Genomic DNA, 19,826 nt, shown 5'->3' on the forward strand with positions numbered 1-19,826 from the left:
GATATTGTTAAACAACTTCAGTTGCCAAATAAGAGGTTGATTTTAGATTATTGTACACGGTGGAACGCAACATATGCTATGTTGTCATGTGTATTGGAGTTTAATGACTTATTTCCTCTGTATGCTCAATGAGATGTAAGTTATAAGTATTTGCCAAGTGATGAAGATTGGGTGAGGGTTGAGGAAGTTTGTTCTTTCTTGGCACTTTTTAATGAAGTTACCTACATTATCTTAAGTAAATAATTAAAATACATCTAGTTTTATTTAATTATTTCTTAATTTTCATTTATTTTATTTTATTTAATACATGGTATTTTCTTTATAAATATTATGTTTTGAATATCCAACTTCAAATTTGTTTCTTCTTGAACTTTAGAGGATCAAAGAGTTATCGATAGAGAAATCTTTGAGTGAGGAAATTTGGATGAGATAAATGGTTGGTAAAATGCAAATAAAATTTGATATACATTTGGGTGAATGCAATTTGCTGATTTCTATTGCTGTTATACTAGATCCTTGTAATAAGATGAAATTGATTGACTTCAGTTTTCATGCTATTTGTTCTGAAGAGAAAGCTCCTAGACAAAATTGCATTGTGGGTGATAGTCTATATGAGCTTTATAAGGAACATGTGGATGAATATGCAACAGCTAATGTTGGCACATAAATGAAAAATGATGTGCATGAAAGTGGTGTTAGCAATGCTTCTACCACTAGTAGAATAGGCAAAGAAAAGTTATGACTGGGAGATCCAAAGTTGAGAGATATATTAGGAGTGTTGACACAGTTGACAATGTTAAGTTTGAACTAGATATATACTTGTAAGAAGGAGTGTTCATTTGTTAGGAAAATTGTGGTGATTTTGATGCCTTAGTGTTGGAAGGTTAATAGCCTCAAGTTTCGAATTTTATCAAAAATGGCTTGTGAAATCTTGTCTATTCTTATTACCACAGTCGCTTCAAAATTTTCTTTTAGTGCTGATGGTAAAGTGATTGATTAACGTTCATCTCTAGGAACTGATACGGTGCAAATGTTACTTTGTGGTTCCGATTGGTATTAGAACTCTTACGGGTTGAAAAAGAAAGTCAAAGTGAGTAATTTTCAAGTATTTGTTCTATTTATTTAATATTTGAAATACTATTTAATTTGGTCATCTAATTTTAAATTTTTATGTAAAACAAATCAGAAATTAAAGAGATTTCTTTACTTTAAAATTAGAATTTTGAATTGAAGTTAGAATTTTGAAGAATTTCCAAGGTAACTAATTTTTGGGTGTGTACATTTTAGGTTGGTGTTTACGAGAAGTCAGTGAGTTATTTAACTTGGTTGGTGTTTGTCCAATAGTTTTGTATAAATATGTTTTTAACTTTTGTAATATGATTATCTTCGTAAAGCAATTTTACATTTTAACTAGTTGTATCTTCTATAACCTTATTTTTAAATAAATAATAATAATCATAATAATGGATCAAACAAAAGTTTTTATGTTATTGCATTATTAAAATTGATGGGTGAAACTCATGAATTTTTTATTTGGTATTTTCAAGATGTGGTATCATTGGATTCATTGCAAGGGAATGTCCTATTTATGTTATCAACTTTTCTAGTTGGTGTTTATTATAATATTTTTGGTGTTATCTTTTGAATTGCTTCTCTTGTAATATGTTTTGTTTTAAATTGATCAAACTAATTATTTGCAACTTAATTTTTTATGATATTACAAATACCTCTTTCAACTTTAGAACTCAACAATTCGATGTTGAAATATAAGTTTTATTTAGTTAATTTTATTTTATTTTATTTTATTATTTGTTTGTTTAGTTAACATTAACATAAACGAGTATGTTCGCAAATGTTAAACAAATATGTTCATAGATACTAAACAAATAGAGCCCAAAAACACTAAATAATAAGCGAATTGAGTTCAAATATGATATTAAAAATTTAAACCAACACGAACTAATATGAACAACTTTGAAAATAAATATACGAGCACGAACATATCCTTGATCGTTTGAGTCCTGTTCATCTACACTCCTGCGTGCGTATATGATTTAACCCGAGTTTGTCCTCGGAAAAAAAAGTATTCTATATATTAATAGAAAGGCAAAAAAGATAGAAGAATGTTTTTCTTTTCCTCCGAAAAACGTCCTTTGTATTGTTGGCAAATAGCAAGTCAAATAACGCTAAGACATGTGGCAAACCACGTAGCACTTAACCAATCGGCGGTCCGTCCGAACGAGCAATGCCACGTTTCATTATAAGGTCAAATACGGTATTCATACGGAGGGAGCACCCGCACTCCTTGTTGTCTCTTCCAAAGTCTTCTTCTTCAGTCTACTCAATACAAAAGTCACACAGCTAAACAGCCCCTTCCATACTTCTCTCTTTGTCTCTTCGCAAGTGATCGCTGATTAGCCGTCAATGGCGGCCCCAGAGACCTCAACCGCTGCCGTCCCAACGCTGTACACTAACAACACCTTAAGAAATGCTTTCGGCGGCGTTCTCTCTTTCTTCATCCTCCTCCTTATCGGTGTTATGGCTTTCTCGATCCGTCTATTCTCCGTAAGATCTTTCATTCCCCACGCTTCGAGATTCTTCTAGATCCGATCTGTACTATTATTCTTTTTAAAAAAATCATTCTCGCCGTTAGTGAAATTGAGCTGAAGATTGACTCATTTTTGAATATTTGTTTTTCCCATTTAAATGATTTCTCAATTTGAATCTTCTTCTGTTCGGATGATGGGAAAGTCGGAGGAATGGGGGGGGGGAATTTATATTTTGTTGCAATTTTGGCTAATTAGCTGCTTAATTATTTGAAACTCTCGTGAACTTTTATGCTTTCAGGTTATAAAATACGAGAGTGTTATTCACGAGTTCGATCCTTACTTTAATTATAGAGTCACTCAGGTCAGTTGACCCAATCTCGCCTCTCATTTACAAATTTACAAATTGCTATTTTTGGTTCCTTTATAGCCATTTCGCTATTTTTGTCAATTTTTTTTGTGCGTTAAGTTACATACCAAGATTACGTGGTTATCTTGTTGGTTTCAGTTTCTTGCAAAGAATGGTATATACGAATTCTGGAATTGGTTTGATGATCGAACCTGGTAATTATTACTTGGTGGTTAATTTATGATGTTTATGGTTTTAGCTATATTGTTACTTAGATTTCTGAATAGCATGTTTGTGTTTTGGTATAATCGAGGTATCCTCTTGGGCGTGTGATAGGCGGAACTGTTTATCCTGGATTAACTTTGACTGCTGGCACCATATGGTGGTAAGTTTTCCTGAAGGCTAATACGTAACAAGGGAAAAACTATATTAAATTTTGTTATTAGTTTTGTTCGTTTAAGTTTTCCCTTGCATTTGACTTGCATTTTCCCTGTTGCATCAGGTTGTTAAATTCTTTAAATATTCCACTGTCTGTGGAGACCGTTTGTGTTTTCACTGCTCCAATATTCTCTGCTTTTGCTTCATGGGCAACATACCTTTTGACTAAGGTCTTTTTTTGCCTTATGTGTATAGTTAGTTGTTATATGGTTATTCACCTCAGTTACTTTTTGTTGATATTCTATTGCCATTTTCATAGGAAGTAAAGGGTACTGGTGCTGGGCTGACAGCTGCTGCTCTTTTGGCCATGGTAAATCATGCAAGAGATATATTTGCATTATTATTCATTCATTCATTTTGAACTTCAAGTTTGAATAGCAGTGACTGAGCATCACTGCACTTTGATATATAAAACTTACCATTGCTTTTATTGGCTATATATGTGTGTCTATTGACAATATTTGGCAATGCATTTTATGAACTTATGGTGTTGATATGTCTTATGAATGCATCTTTGTTCAGTTCATTGTTCTTCCTTGTAGGTTCCATCGTATATCTCTCGTTCTGTGGCTGGTAGCTATGACAATGAAGCTGTAGCAATATTTGCTTTAATCTTCACCTTTTATCTTTATATAAAGGTCAGACTTTGACTAAAGTAAATTTATTGGATTTCTTATAAATTTGCATTCTGATGCTTGAGGTACAATCTGATTTAACCTACTGGCGATTAGTATTCATGTTTTATATGTGACCTGCTATTTATTCTGCTTGGATTTTCCTTGTATTAGCTATTTCATGTCTGACTATTCTCTTCATTATTGGTTATTTGCAGACATTAAATACTGGATCCCTGTTTTATGCCACCCTAAATTCAATCTCATACTTTTATATGGTAGGTTCTTTTGCTGTTGTTTAGCCAAGTTCTTATTTTCACTCCTTGTTTATGTTTCTCAGTTGATTCTCTGTTTTTTCCAGGTGTGCTCTTGGGGAGGATACACGTTCATTATTAACCTCATTCCAATGCACGTACTTCTATGCATTGTAACTGGTCGTTTTTCTTCTCGGCTGTACATTGCATATGCTCCTCTTGTAAGTATCTAGATGACTTAGGAAGTTTCAATTACTAGTGAATAATCAACAGGAATGTTTTCCAGTATGCTACTGAAGAATCATGCTAATAATTGTCAACAACTGTTATCATTTTGAAAAAACTGATGTTTTGTGAAAACCTTGAAGGAACAGGCTTTTGTTTTGTTGATGTTTATATATTGGTTAAATTGTGCCTATAGTCCCTGTACTTTTTGAAAATTAGGAATTTAGTCCCTTGTACTTGTTTTTAGGAGTTTAGCCCCTCTACTTTTCAGATTTCAAAATTCAGGTCCAACTATTAACACTGTTATTTTCTTTTTTGGTTAAATTTGTTGCTGTGACATTTTGAAATAAAAAAAACCACTCACTTGGTAGCGATGTAAATTAAAAAAAGATGTTGTAATTAACGTGAATTTAACCCAAAAAAAGAAACTGTATTAATAGTTGGACTTTAATTTTGAAATCTAAATAGTAGAGGGACTAAATTCCTCGAAATACAAGTACATGGACTAAATTCCTAATTTTTGAAAAGTACAGGGATTATAGGTATATTTTAACCTTATATGTTTTGTAGATAATTGAACTTGTTTAAGGATTTATTTATGCTTTACATTTAATTTTGACCTTCACTTTGTCTATGAATAAAAGGTTGTCCTGATAATAACGGTCTCACTTAATGATGTTTGCAGTCTTAAAAATTTTACCTTATTTTTCTTGAATAGATGACCCAGATCTATTTGGCTTCTTGATTTTGCTTGAAACTTCAGGTTGTTTTGGGAACACTGCTAGCTGCTTTGGTGCCAGTAGTTGGGTTTAATGCCGTCATGACATCGGAACATTTTGCATCATTCTTGGTGAGCTTCTTCGTCTATTTTCCCCTGAATTACAGGTTGCCTTTTGTATTCTCTTACTTTTCTTGTTGCAATTCATTTGTATTGTCAATCTTCAGTAGTTTAGCCTCGCTATCAATAACCCAATCAACTGTGATCTAGTCACATTTTCCTCCAAGCATTCCATGTTATTGATTGTTCCAGTTGAGGATTTAGTTCTGTGGCCAACTATTGTGCTTAAATGCCTAGCGGCATTAAGGGTTCAAAGAGGTGTTTGTGGGCTTTAGAACAAGTGACAAATATAAGACAGTAGTTTTTGAGATCTTTTTAGAGTGTAATAATAAAATCAAGAATTCCTCAATTCCTCAAAGCAATATTCAGATTGCTGAAATACTTCACGTATTTCCCTTTTCCCCTCTCACTCCCTCCCCTTCTTGTAATTCTTGGTTCATTTGATGCTACTCCTTGCTCTTTGATCTGTTATTGTTTTCCAACTGCAGGTTTTCATTATTATCCATGTGGTTGCTTTTGTGTACTATATCAAAGGGATTCTTTCCCCCAAGATGTTTAAAGTTGCTGTGACACTTGTTGTATCTGTTGGCCTGTAAGCTTTCCTTTCCTTCTGCTACTGTAAGTTTTTCATGGTAACATGAATTGATATACTAATGCCAACTGACAACAAAATGTAGCAAGTATATTACGATATAAACTTTCTTATTAATCAATTCATCTTACATTGAACAATAATTACTATTTAAAGTTGCTGTGACGCTTCCTGTATCTGTTGGCCTGTAAGCATTTCTCTTCTCCTATAATATTTTCAGGGAAACATGAATTGATATACTAATGGCAACTAAGAACAATATGTAGCGAATAAGTTAACATTTAATCTTTCTTATTAATCAATTCAACATACATCCAAAGATCAATTATATTCCTTCTGGACTTGTTCAGTAACTGATAAGCATTTGAATTAGATGGAGGATTACATGACCTCGTATAATTTCTGTTCTCAGGGCAGTATGTTGTGCTGTTATAGCTGTTCTTATAGCATTAGTAGCTTCCAGTCCAACGAAGGGATGGAGTGGACGAAGCTTAAGTCTGCTTGACCCGTAAGTACCTAATTCATTCCATTATCTTACATGCTAATGTGCTTTGGGTGAAACTGTGAATGAAGAGGTGGTGGTAGGACTGTAATAAAGGATGGTGCAGTCTGATGCACCTTGAAACTGAAGTTATGCTGACATCTTGGTTTGGATGAATCTATTTTGGAGGGGCCTTTTGTTCTGTGCCAATTGTTTAAACCTAATACATGAATTAGATACCAGAAAACTATCTGATCTGTTTAGCATTTAGTGGGTGTCCTATTCAAATAGTATTTTCCCTTTAATACCTTGTGCCATTCGTTCAGTCAATAGTTGTTCAAAATTAGCTGTGTAACTTCATTTCCAGTTATTATTGCTTTTTGACAGGACTTATGCAAGCAAATATATACCAATAATTGCTAGTGTTAGTGAACATCAACCACCTACATGGCCATCTTATTTCATGGACATTAATGTTTTGGCATTCTTAGTTCCAGCTGGTATCATTGTAAGTCTCAAGGTTTTGGAACATATTGACTTTTTGCCTATAACTTAAAAGTTTATGCAGTATTATCTATAATTGTTCTTTCCCTTGTTGGAAGGCGTGCTTTTTACCTTTATCAGATGCAAGTTCATTCGTGGTCCTCTATATTGCAACATCTGTATATTTCTCTGGAGTAATGGTAAGAGGGAGATGGACACAATCGATTTCAGGTCATTAATCCCATTCCTATGTCCTAATAATGTGGAGCCTCTCTAATCATACAGGTACGCCTTATGCTTGTGCTTGCTCCAGCTGCATGTATCACATCTGGAATTGCTCTCTCCCAAGCTTTTGATGTTTTCACTGGATCAATTAAGTTTCAGCTTTCTGGGGCATCAAGCAATACTGAAGTTGATGTGAGGATGCTCTATTTATCCATTAGAAGTTTGTACTTAACCAATTATTTGATGAATTAATTTAGCTACAGGACTAAAATTCTTTTCTGCTGCTTCTGATCATGAAGGCTGCGGAAACTAGTTCCTCTACTGCTGAATCACAGACTGATGCAGTGAAGACTGAAAAACCTGAAGAGACAGCAAAGAATCGACCCTCAAGGAAGAGCAAGAAGAAGGAAAGGGAGCATGGTGAAAAACCTTCGACCAAAGCCAAAGCTGAGAAGAAGAGGCTTCTTGCTTTGCCTTTGGAGTCATCTGTGATTTCTCTTCTCCTACTTGTCTTGTTGGGTGCTTTCTATGTGGTACTTTGGTTTCCCTTTTATCTCCTCAAGTTTTACTTTGTAGGCTGTTATGGCTGTGATATGATGCTGATCTGTGTTCTAGTTGTTATTAAGGATTTGTTAATTAGCTGTTTTCTTACCTTCTATGTGGATATAAGTTATCGTCAGTTGGGTGTAGAACCTGCACTAGGTGCATGAGCTCAGCATTGGAAGGGTGTGAGAGGAAAAAGAGAAAGGAATGATGACTATACTCATATATGAGCTCAGCTTTAAGTTTTTTTTCTTGGGCCAGTTGATGAACTTTAAGTTTTTTTTTTTTTTGTTATTTTCTTGTGGCCAGTTGATGAGCTTTAAGCTTTAGAGTGATTAAGAAAAATGTAAGTCTCTGTTGAATTCTTGTCATATGATACTATGCTGTATTTATATGGAATAGTTGAGAGTTGGTCTTGTTTAAGATGTGTCATATAAAGGTTCCTAAATGGTAGTTAATGATGATTAGTCATCACGGAATGTAAAAGCTAGTGGTCTCTCTGTTTTTTTACAACAATTTGGCTACCTTGATGTTCTCTTACCATGGTAACTAGAATGCTGAATTTAGAAGTTCTGATAGAAATATATATTACACACACACTAAGCTTTTTTTCACTGGAATTTCCTTTTCTTTCATTCCTTTTTTTTTCTCATTACTTGTTGATTTAATTGTAAAATCCCTCTCACACTTGTGCACTTTCCTTTGCAGGTTCACTGTGTTTGGGCTGCAGCTGAAGCTTATTCAGCCCCCTCAATTGTTTTAACATCTCGTTCTCATGATGGTCTACATGTTTTTGATGATTTTAGAGAGGCTTATGCATGGCTGCGCCATAATACAGATGTTGATGATAAAGTAAGTTCTCTTGTGTTCTTTCTCATAGATTTCAAAACATATTGTATTTTCCAACTTTGGAATCAGTTTAGGCAACCAGTCTGATGGGCAGGAAGTTTTTCTTGATTCCCACACTTTTGTGGAATAATAATGAAAAAAGAATACTTCAAGCTTTGTGATCTATGTTGATATGCTGAGCATATAATGAGTTGGCTCTGATTCCTTATTGGTGATGTTTTTGCTGATTTATGTGTTTTCCTCTTATTGTTCCCTGGGGTGAACTATTTTTGCACTTAGGGGCTTACTTTTTGTTGAATATAACATATTCTAATAAAATAAGCTGGGTGTGAAAAGAAGTTTTGTTTGACTGTGCTAAGTGAAACTCCTTGCAGGTTGCCTCTTGGTGGGACTATGGTTACCAAACCACTGCTATGGCTAATCGCACAGTCATTGTTGACAATAATACCTGGAACAATACTCATATTGCAACTGTTGGTACTGCGATGTCTTCTCCTGAAAGGGCAGCTTGGGAAATTTTCCACTCTTTGGATGTAAAATATGTTCTAGTCGTCTTTGGAGGTTTGAATTCTTCCTTGTTTACTTGAAATGTGCTTCCCTAATATATTATTGCTGACATTTACCTCACTTATTAGGTCTCGTTGGCTACCCCAGTGATGATATTAACAAGTTCCTCTGGATGGTTCGAATCGGAGGTGGTGTGTTTCCTCATATCAAGGAACCTGATTACCTGGTAAGTTCTCTGTGCTAGCACTGCCATAAAAAACCACAGTTGTTCCATTTATTGGTTTTTCTTTCTTTTATGGAGTCCAAATCCCGAAATAATTCCTTGGTGATAAAATGTCACCGCACTGAGTTAAGACTGGATGCTTTATTCTCTAAGGAATAGGGTAGCCAGTTATTTCACTTTTAAATATTAACTGTTTCATGACTTAATTACGCTCTACAGAGAGATGGCCAGTATCGCATTGATTCCCAGGCCACTCCCACCATGCTAAATTGTCTAATGTATAAACTCTCTTATTACAGGTCTGTTGCTGTTTGCTTTTGAGTTTATATGTAGTTTTTATCAGGTTTGCTTTTAGCCTAGGTGCTTCATCCCTTGATTACCCGTCTACAGGTTTGTAGAAACTGATGGGAAAGGCTTCGATAGAGTTAGGCAGACAGAAATTGGAAAGAAATATTTTAAGCTCACTCATTTCGAGGAGGTAAGATGATTGTAATTTTCATTTTTTTCAGATAGCACCTCCTGCAAATCATGAATGCCAATAATATTTGTTCAAATAGTTTCTCCGTGAAACATGTTATGATGTGATACTATTGGAGAGAGAAATTTTCCTTGTTTTATTCTTCACATTGCTGGTTGCTGATGTCTAAAAATTAAAGATTAGTCGCCATTTGGATTGTTCAATAATTTGATGTTATAACATATGTGGCGGATGAGTAATGATGATTAGTTGTTTTTCTGTTCAAGTATTTTCCTGATAAGTTTCTCTCTCCATCTTTTTTTTAGGCATTCACAACTCATCATTGGATGGTTCGGATATATAAACTGAAGCCTCCGAAGAACAGGATTCGAGGAAAGACGAAGAAATCGAAATCGGTACATATTGTCAATATATTATTTCCATGATCCACACACAGACACACAGTGACACAATGATCCTCCCTATTTGTAGTTGTATCATAAGGTCTAGTCTGATGTTTAACCTATGCATTTTTTTTAAAAATTTTAATCTTTATATGTTTTGGCAGAAAACTAGCTCAACAACAAGCAGTCCTAAAAGAGGTGGAACGAAAAAGAAGAATCCATGGCAGTAAGAACACAAATATTTTATAACAATGGTGAAAGCATCTGTAACTCAATAGGATTGTATGCATGAGGGAGCCTTTTAGAGAGATGATCCAGTTATTCAGGCAATGGTAAGGTAATTTTCCTCTTAAGTAGAAATACAACAACCAAGACAATCAAAGTAAAACAGGATTTGTGGAACACCTGACTTGATCGCTATAATCTTTACGAAATCATCGAAACGTTTAACACATTAAATTTCAGGGAAAAGTATCATTTTTCTTGTTAGGTTAGTTTATAAATTTGTTTACTTCACACCATCTTTTGCATGGTTTAACAAGCTTAATATATTTATAACATGTTTCCCTTATAAATACTTCATTTTAAACACTTCTTTATTCCTACAGTTCTTGTAAACCAAGAAAAGGAATGCATGATCCAAATATTCACCTAAAATGGAGTTTACCTTTTCAGATGATATTAACTGGTAGAAAGATGTTTAGCCTGGTTATTGAAGTTGTATGTGGTTGAATTATTTTATTTGTGATACGTGGGATTAAGAATTGGTTTCTTTATACGGATAATAAATCACAATACTTTTTTTTTTTTTGTCAATTTTACATAAATTGATTGCTACAAATTTAGGCTTCAAAGGCAATATATTATATATATTGGCTTAATTAAGTTTTTCGGTTAAATAAATCAATCGAATGGTAACATGTAGTGATCATATGTGCATCATATTGATTCTAGCAAATATTTAAAAATTTGATTTTTTGGATAATTATAAATAAATTCTAGAAAATTATAAAATATAAATGAAATTATTTAAAAATTATTAAAAATCATAAGTAATTTTGAAAAATATTAAGGTTTTAAAGATATCATTTAAAATTTATTTAAAGTCATGAGAAATGATTGCTCAAGTGCATTTGAACTAGGACAACTATTTATCTGGGTTCATTCTGAATATGAATTTTAATAATTTATTTTAAATATTCTACCACAAACAAGTGATCAACCAAGCAAATCTAAGTTTTAATTCCGGTTAGCTTGGACCTCAAGATTTGGAACTTCAATAGAGATAAGCAGATATTATCACCTTTCCAATACTATAATAAACATGAATTTTGATTAACTATACTAATCTAAATCCTCTCACAAAGATACCTTATCAGATTTGTAACATCAAGTCGAAAACTTGATTCCTCACAAAATCAATCTCTCTGGCCCTCCTAAACACTTTCAATTTTCAATATTAGACCAAATACACTTATACTAAGTATTAATTTCATCTTGAAATCAATTTCACAAAATGCTGGAAAATCGGTTCATAAAAATGATGAAATTTAGATTTATTTAAACTATCTCACAAATCATGTTTAATATTGATAAATAAGATCAAAAACCTTTTAATAGATCTATTTTGAGTTGGAACATCCATTGATTTGTGGATTTTCTCTCAAAATTCAAAATCCACTATTAAAGAACCATGTGTTCTTGGAAGAAGATGACATTGATAAAAATCCTTTAATTAACTTTTAAATCATGTGAAAATATTTCTAATCATCATAAAAACAAGTTTAGGATTGAAGATTACTTTTGATTAGCTCTAAATTCGTTAATTGAAAATCTTGATTCAAGAAACTTGAGAAATTTCAGAATATTTTTGACTACTTTTGAGAATAATTTTGGGTGAATTGAGAGAGTATTTTGAGAAAAGAATTGGTAGGATTCATTTTTTGATGATAGATCTTTAAAATCGTGCAAAGAAAAAGAATTTTAAAACTCTCTAATATGATGTAAAATGAGTGAAAAGTTGGGTAAATACCTTAATTTTTAAAACTGAAACCACTCGCTAGAAATTTAAAAATTGGGAAATTTCCCTAATAGCTACTCCCGTATTTCCCTTACTTTATCATTTAATTATTTCCCTCCAAAGTTCTGAATTTTAAGGTTTATTAGCCATATAAATACTCTAAATTTCCTTATTTTACAATTAAATCCTATTTAATTAATATTTAAATTTTACTCAAATTACCCCAATAAAAATTATTTTAAAATTCTTTTCAACCCAAATTGATTATTTTCACTAATACTTTTTAAAATCTTTAAAATTAATTTTTGAAATATTTTTTAAAAAATTTTCGGATTATTATTTAATCGATTTTAGATGAAATTAACCTCCTAAATGAAATTAAAATTACTAAAAACCCTATAAATTCCTAATTTTACACTCAGAACCCAAAAAATATACCCAAAACTACTAGACTCGATTTAAGGATATTACATGACAGAACATAGAAATACATATGTCCCTTACTTATTATCAATTCACATATGAACCATTTGAGGATGAACCTGGATAATCTCTATATTAATATTATCATTCCAAAAAAAGCCAAACTCTCCCAACAAAACCCACTACTTCTATTCTAAAAGAATTTTGAAAGCCTAACTTCCTAATAATTACATCACATCAGTCCTATGCCCACTGCCATGAGTTTCAACAAAACTTAATAAATCAGGACAAAAGAATATATAATACATGAAAATTTATCACAGAAAGGTTATGTTGAACCACGACTTCTTATAATTTGGGTAATAATGATGCATTGCTAGATACCACTCATTGCTTGTAACGTTAGAAGTGTTCTAGTAATACTACCAATATTATAAGAGCTTACAAGGTCACACCCTATGATTGAAACGAACAGAATCTAAACACAGTTGGTATTAAATTTAACTGTCACGATAATTATATTAACTATTGAATTAATTTAATTTAACAGTTAAATAATAAATATAATATATGTACAAATTCGTTATACATGAATAGAGAACATAGTTAAAATAAATGTATGAATTTGATTCATATAAAATATAATTATTTATTGTTTACGAAATTATTAAAATGAAGTGTTATAATAATTTCGGTCAAACATAAAAATATGAAAATTAATATCTTTTGAAAATGATATTACATTATGATTTTTCCATGTATTTTCTGGCATAAAAAAAGGGTGATTCCGATTTTAATATGGATATTAAATAAAAGGGAATCATAAAAACCCTAAGGTGATAGAGCGTTACCAATATTAACCACGAAAAGGAAAAGAAATCTAGGTCTAGCAACTGCATTTTTTTCGAAAAAACTCTATGAAACGTTCAGAGAGAGTTTTTGTTTCTTTGTTCGCAACTGGGTGGACTACTTAGAGGCTGGGACGATTCTGCTGCAGCTTTGGATCAACAATGTGCGAAGAGGATTAAATCAACAGTGGTTCCTTCGTATTTTCAGATTTCAAAAGGCATATTTTCAAACATTTCCTTCTCGATTTCTTCCTGGTGCATGGATTCCTAGTTTGGATCGCTGGAATAATTTTTTCGTTGCGCCATAGGGCGTCCCGACAACCCAACATTGGCTACTCAAGGTTCCATAATTTCGTTATATCTCGATTGGATTCAAGTCATGGAATAGTCACACTTGCAAAGTCCAATCTCATGTTTCTTGATACCCGAAGTAGACTACAATAAAAAAATAAGTGTAATATCTCATATTAACTTATTTGAGCATAGCCATGCATTTCTAGTCTCATTTCATCAACTAGCCTAAGATATTGCTCCCATCACGTAGAAGGGACAAATCGTATTTTGATAAATCATATCCCACTACATAGATTGTGGCATACCCAACATCAGTCTTTATAACTTGTTATAGTAGACGTTTGACTGTATCAAAATATACGACTCACTATGTTGGGACAATGATGATCTCAAGTCTAAGGATTGTATGCATAGTTACCACAATGAGTAATGTTGTGACTATTATATAATAATCCAAGAAACATATTCATTGTACCAGCCCGTTTTCAATGAAATCGAAACAGTGGTTTCGGGACCACAAGTCTGACGAGTAAATTATTATTTTATTATTATGTTAATGTCTATGGAATTATAGTAATTTCATATTAAAATTTCGTTAAGAAATTTTGATGTTTGCTTGATTAATTAAGTCAAAAGGATTAAATCGTAAAAACTAAAAAAAAATTGAGTTCTATTAGTTAAAAGAGTCTAATAGCCATTGAATTTTAAACTAAAGGACTTAAATGGTAATTAGACCATTTGATTAGTTAGCGGATTTATATGGATTAGGCTTTATTGAAAATTTGATAGTTTTTTAAGGGCAAAAAGTTAAATGAATAAATAAAACTTAAATAAACTAAGAAAACATGTTTATCTTACATGTTTGGTAAATAGGTAAATAGGAGTTGTGAAATGATAGTAAATAGGTAAATTGGAGTTGTGAAATAAACTAAGAAAACATGTTCATCTTGCATGTTTTGTTGTGAAATGATGGTAAATAAGAGTTGTTTCAAAGTCCCTTACATGTTTGGTTAATGGAATTAGATTAAAATGTTAGATTTTAAGTTATAAGCTTAAGGACTAAATTGTGAAAAGGTTTAAATGTTAAGGGTAAATTGATAATTTTGCATAAATATGAAATAAGGATTGAATTAAATGTGAATTGAATGTTTAAGGTTAATTGAAGTACTTAATTGAATATAATTATCTATTTAGATCAAGATAAACCACGTACGGATCTAGATTAAGGGAAAACAAAAGCTTTGGGTTAGCTCGATTTAACCTTCACGCCCCTAGCCATCGAGGTAAGTTCGTATGAACATTTATCATGTTTATGTTATTTAAATTGATTGTTATAATGTTATTCATGTTGCAAATGGATCGATATATGAACATGTCAATGTTATGATGAATTGACGGATATTAAGTCCCTGTTGAACTTTAGGAAATCTTAGGATACAAATGACATGTCATTAGGGATTTTATGTCTAGGGTATTGGTCTTGAATATCCTATCGATGGCTGAGGTCCTGCATTTATTACAGATTCTCCACAGCTCGTGTGAGCAGCATCGTGTAGCTTATATTTCGACCCGCAGCTCGTATGAGCAATGATGTAAAGGAAAGCTTACAGTTATATGTACAGATATACTTCGTGTGAGCTTTTCCGAGTATCCGATGTAATTCTAAATGGTTCAACGGGCAAGAAAGAGGGAATGCAAAGGTAAGTGTTTGAATGGATGTATTATAAACTTATGAAAAGGAATGAAGAGCTAAATGATGTTGTATACATATGGAAAATTACATATCTTATGAATGATTCCATTTATGGTATGGATGAACCTACTAACTTGTGAGTTGGTGATGTGGTTTAGGCTTTTACTAAGCTTATGGCATTGCTAATGTTTTGTATTAATTCTATACATTGTATTATAGAAATGATAAGTTACGTTTTAAGTTTATATGAGCTTATTAAGCATTATTGCTTACGTAGTTTCTTTCCTTTGTCTTTTAGATCATCGGAAGCTCGTTTTGGTTGGAAGCTCGTTGGAGACCTATCACACTATTCATAGGTCTTTTTGGTAGTTTTTGAACATTTTGGCCAAGGTTTATAATGGCATGTATAGGATGACGCGTAATATTATTTTGATGAATGGCTTGTTGGTGTTTTGGCATGTATAATTTTCGAAACTTATCTTAGTTTAGTACTATTTGATACCTTATGGTTGTCTTACTATGCAAGTTTGAATGGCTCTTATGGTATGTTTTGAATGGTTTGATAATAGTCAAGTTTGTGGCATGTTTTGGTAAGTATTGAACTAGGATTTGATGATTGAAATGTGGTAATATTGACATGTTTAGGTAGGTATTGTTGAATGCATTTGAGGTGCCGTTGAATGGCATATTGGTTAGTTGAATTAGGATCTTGAAATGGCATAAATATGTGTGTTTAGGTGAGGTTTTTGGTGCCTTGAATGTGTGCATTATTGGTCTAGATTTTTTGCATAACATGGTTTTGAAATTGCTTGATTTTAGGTAAATTTGGGTCCACACAGCCTGAGATACGGGCATGTGACTCAGCCGTGTGAGATACACAGCCTGGCGATGCGGCCATGTGTCATCTAATGATTTCCTTATGTGGTAAGTCAGTGAGTTACATGGCCTAACACACGGCCTGGCACACGAGTGTGTGACATGGCCGTGTGACTCTACTTAGAGAGTTACACGGGTGAGGACACGGGCTGGGACACGACCATGTGTCCCTAGCTTGATGGTTACACAGCTTGAGACATAGGCATGTGTCTCAGCCGTGTGACCTTTATTTCCAAATTTTTGTGACTTTTACATAGATTTTCCAAATTGGTCTCGAATTGCTTTTAAGTTATTTTTAGAGCCTTGAGGGCTCGATTTAGGGACAATATGCATGTTTGTGGATGGTTTATAATGTAGTTAAGTTATTGAATGATTTAAAGTTTAAAATTTTTTGATTATATGGTAATGCTTCGTAATCCTAATCCAACGACGGGTTAGGGGTGTTATACTCATAGTTGGTCAGTCCAATATGTCATTCTCTAACATATACTGATGTATTGATTTTGACATCCCTATGTCAATGACAATATTTTTTCATCAATCAACTACATATTAGTCTTAATGCATTATTGTTGTCCAAGCCTACAATAATACTTAACTAAGGACCTTTTAAAAATAATCATATTATTCAGGGGACATTATTATAAATTAGTTTATTTTACACACACAAAAAGTGAAACTAAAATAACAATGGCAATGCCTTTTATTAATAAACAAGGTAGAATGAATATGTGATTATAATCATCTCATGATAGGTCTTTGGGTATACTCTAATAACCAACTCATTGGAAAATTCAGAAAAAAAACATCTTTACATTCATAAATAGATAATAAAAGGAGATAGAAAGCAGACCAGGAGCTCCAACTTAGCAATTTGCTTGAATATTGCATGCTTCTGCAACATCAACACCTTCCATTGCCATAGAATTCACAATCAAACTACCCAATTCAAATTCTCGTTCGATACCCTCAAAAACACTATTTATCGCTGCCTCTATTCCTAACATATTCTAGTCTAAACGTCCAATTTCAAACCCCCGAGGTCTTCATTCAAAATCCTTCATGGTCGTCGGCTGCTAGCTAGTGTTCTCACTAGTTAAGCTCGTGTTTCTCTCCCCAAAGGCGAAACTCGTGCTTCATTTTTTCTGTAACTTGGACAATTTTACTCGGTTGAATCAATTTCATAGCCCTATACCTGTTGCTATCCAATCCACCTAAAACTTGTATAGTCTGAAAATGGAATGGGATTGTATTAACCTCCCCAGCTTTACGGCCTATTATTGCTCCATCATTAAAGTTTATAGGGCCTCGTTGAATACTCTTTTTCACAGGCTTAAGCACATTGACACCTACCTTAGGCCCAGAGGCAACTAAAATCCCCTCACCTTTAACTTTAGAATCGTTCCTTATATAAGCTGCTGCCACTTTTGGATTTCTTCCATTACTAGTCCCTTTAATCGTGCCTTTCTCAATAGATAACTCTCTTACCATATTGGCCTCTTCAACTTCAGTCAACCCTTGATTCTCACCAAGAACATCAAATCTAGAGTCTCCACCCAAGCTGCCTTGATTATCACTTGATTTACCTCCCAAACTTCTCCCCTTTCGCCATTGTTGGCGTTCGACTATCATCCACGATCCGTAATCCTCTTCTTATATCCTTCTTTGCAAATCTTGAGGAACTTGTATTTTCGGCATCGGCATCGGTATCTTAACAGAAGTCTCTTTCATCAACAATGGGAATAAATCCTTCTGGCATAAATCGACCCATGACCATAAAGCCCAACCTGAAACAAACATTTGGTAAAGATTTGTACTCTACCGTCTGCATATGCCCATCAATTCTAACTTTAGAAAACAGTGGTATTTGAAGATTTACAGAAATGGCCATTCTTGGGAACCTTCCCCTTTTTGTACTATCAGTATTCTTATCAATTTTGACAACTGAACCAATAGCCTACCTAATAACTTTGAGGAGACAACTCAAATAATAGCTTTCAGAAAGTCCAGGCAAACAAACCCATAACTTGAATACCCACCTCATCCTGTGTCGTTGAAAAATTCGGTGACCAAGGTCTCATCGTTAAGTATTGCCCAAAAATCAATTATGGCCCATTGGTCAACACCTTGTAATAGTCTTCTTCATCATTAAAGTGATCTAGGTAGTAATAGTTCTCTAAGTCCATGAGTTGGAATGGGCATTTTGTTTTCCATAACATCGTGACCCTATTCAGTAGGGAATTGAAAGCGATCTTTTTTCCAATAGTTTAATAATGATCATTTTGGCCATTTTTCTCTCAATGAAATCCTTAACTCTGTCAAAGAACGTAATCGATGGGATCCCATCGACCAACTTAGTCCACACATCCCCTTCATGGATCTCAGAATCCTCTAACATCTGTGATGAATCAGTTGAGTTTGACGATCCCATCAGTATATTCTTATAAGTTGGCTTCGGTAGAACACGGAGGATATCATTGTATTTATGGTGTAGTGAAACAATAATAAAATAATTGAAATATATATCTAATGTAACAACCCATTTTTCAGTGGTGTCGGAAATAGTAGTTTCGGGACCACAACTCCGACATATCAATTTATACATATTTATTAATTAATATTTACAAGGTCTTTACTTTTGGTATTTAAATTTAGTTATAAAATTTTAACAATTAGTTATTTAATTAAGTAAAAGAATTAAATCGTAAAAGTTGAGAAAGTTGCTCTCTATTAGTAAGGGTTATCGAATAGTTATAGAAAGTAATTAAAGGGATTAATATGGTAATTATATCATTAGGGAATGGGAATGGACGATTACATGATTAAATATATGAAATTTTAATTAAAAATTAAAAGATAATGACAATTTTGTAAATAAGCAAAGATTAAATCAAATTAAAGGTTAAATGAAACATTTTCTTCTTGTTTTCTTCTTCAACAAAATCCAATAGCCATTTTTGGAGAGGAAAAAGCTTCGGTTAGCTAGGGTTCATCAAATAGGTAAGTAAACTTTATCCATTTTTAGTAATTTTTATGCTTCTGAGCTCGTATTAGCTTAATTTAGCTAACCTAGGGACTAACGCTTAATTTAGCTAACCTAGGGACTAACTTGTGAAACTGTCAAATTTTTTAGATTATGCCAGTGATGTGTTTGGGTTGTTTTTAAAGTTTGATGGAAGATTATTAAGTTTGGTTGTTAGTTAAAACTATTTTGTAAAGTAATTTTTGATGATTTTAACGTTTAAGGATTAAATTGTTAAAGTGATAAACTTTCAATGACTTGTTGTGAATTAATCATAAATATAGGTTGAATTGGGGGTTTTTGACATTCGGCTAGGATGGGTTTTGAATAAAATTGGTTTAATTGTGAATTTTGGGCATAGAGACTAAATTGAATAAAAGTGAAATATTGAGGGTAAATTTGTAAAAATGTCAAAAAGGACTTAATTGCATAAAATGGCTTAATTTTTCTATTGCTTTAGTTAATTGAATGAAATTATTATTTTACATCAAGAACGTGTTCACAATTGTGGAAAAGAAAAGGTTGGGGATTAGTCCCTACATTTAAACCATTACTACAAATAAGTCCAGTAAGTTCGTTTATATAAGTATGTTATAAATAATATCTTTATTACTTGATTTTA

The 19,826-nt window shown here is 32.9% G+C and overlaps 1 protein-coding gene across 2 annotated transcripts; it reads left to right on the forward strand.

Annotated features, from left to right (window-relative positions):
* The first annotated feature begins 2,014 nt into the window (after positions 1-2,014).
* Positions 2,015-10,603, forward strand: LOC108486649 (dolichyl-diphosphooligosaccharide--protein glycosyltransferase subunit STT3A). 2 transcript variants are annotated; one of them, XM_017790814.2, is made up of 23 exons: positions 2,015-2,565; positions 2,848-2,910; positions 3,055-3,110; positions 3,209-3,280; positions 3,398-3,503; positions 3,593-3,643; positions 3,876-3,971; positions 4,166-4,225; positions 4,309-4,422; positions 5,190-5,276; positions 5,753-5,856; positions 6,269-6,364; positions 6,725-6,845; positions 6,940-7,020; positions 7,106-7,237; positions 7,345-7,578; positions 8,297-8,440; positions 8,812-8,998; positions 9,073-9,170; positions 9,387-9,466; positions 9,558-9,645; positions 9,951-10,040; positions 10,193-10,603. In XM_017790814.2, the coding sequence occupies exons 1-23, from the start codon at positions 2,425-2,427 to the stop codon at positions 10,256-10,258; spliced, it is 2,367 nt and encodes a 788-aa protein (XP_017646303.1). In that variant the 5' UTR covers positions 2,015-2,424; the 3' UTR covers positions 10,259-10,603. The 2 variants fall into 2 exon arrangements, with proteins under 2 accessions (XP_017646303.1, XP_052885725.1); XM_053029765.1 differs by lacking the exons at positions 9,387-9,466; positions 9,951-10,040; positions 10,193-10,603 and having other exon boundaries at positions 9,558-9,603.
* Positions 10,604-19,826: the final 9,223 nt, after the last annotated feature.

This window comes from Gossypium arboreum, chromosome 6, assembly GCF_025698485.1.
Source record: "Gossypium arboreum isolate Shixiya-1 chromosome 6, ASM2569848v2, whole genome shotgun sequence".
Lineage (NCBI taxonomy): Eukaryota > Viridiplantae > Streptophyta > Magnoliopsida > Malvales > Malvaceae > Gossypium > Gossypium arboreum.

What these genes read in the sequence shown, in the direction of transcription:
- LOC108486649 (XM_017790814.2), top strand. Translation starts at nt 2,425, where the DNA reads ATGGCGGCCCCAGAGACCTCAACCGCTGCCGTCCCAACGCTGTACACT. An exon ending in TATAAACTCTCTTATTACAG is followed by an intron (nt 9,467 to 9,557) that starts GTCTGTTGCTGT and finishes ACCCGTCTACAG; the next exon opens with GTTTGTAGAAACTGATGGGA. An exon ending in AGACGAAGAAATCGAAATCG is followed by an intron (nt 10,041 to 10,192) that starts GTACATATTGTC and finishes ATGTTTTGGCAG; the next exon opens with AAAACTAGCTCAACAACAAG.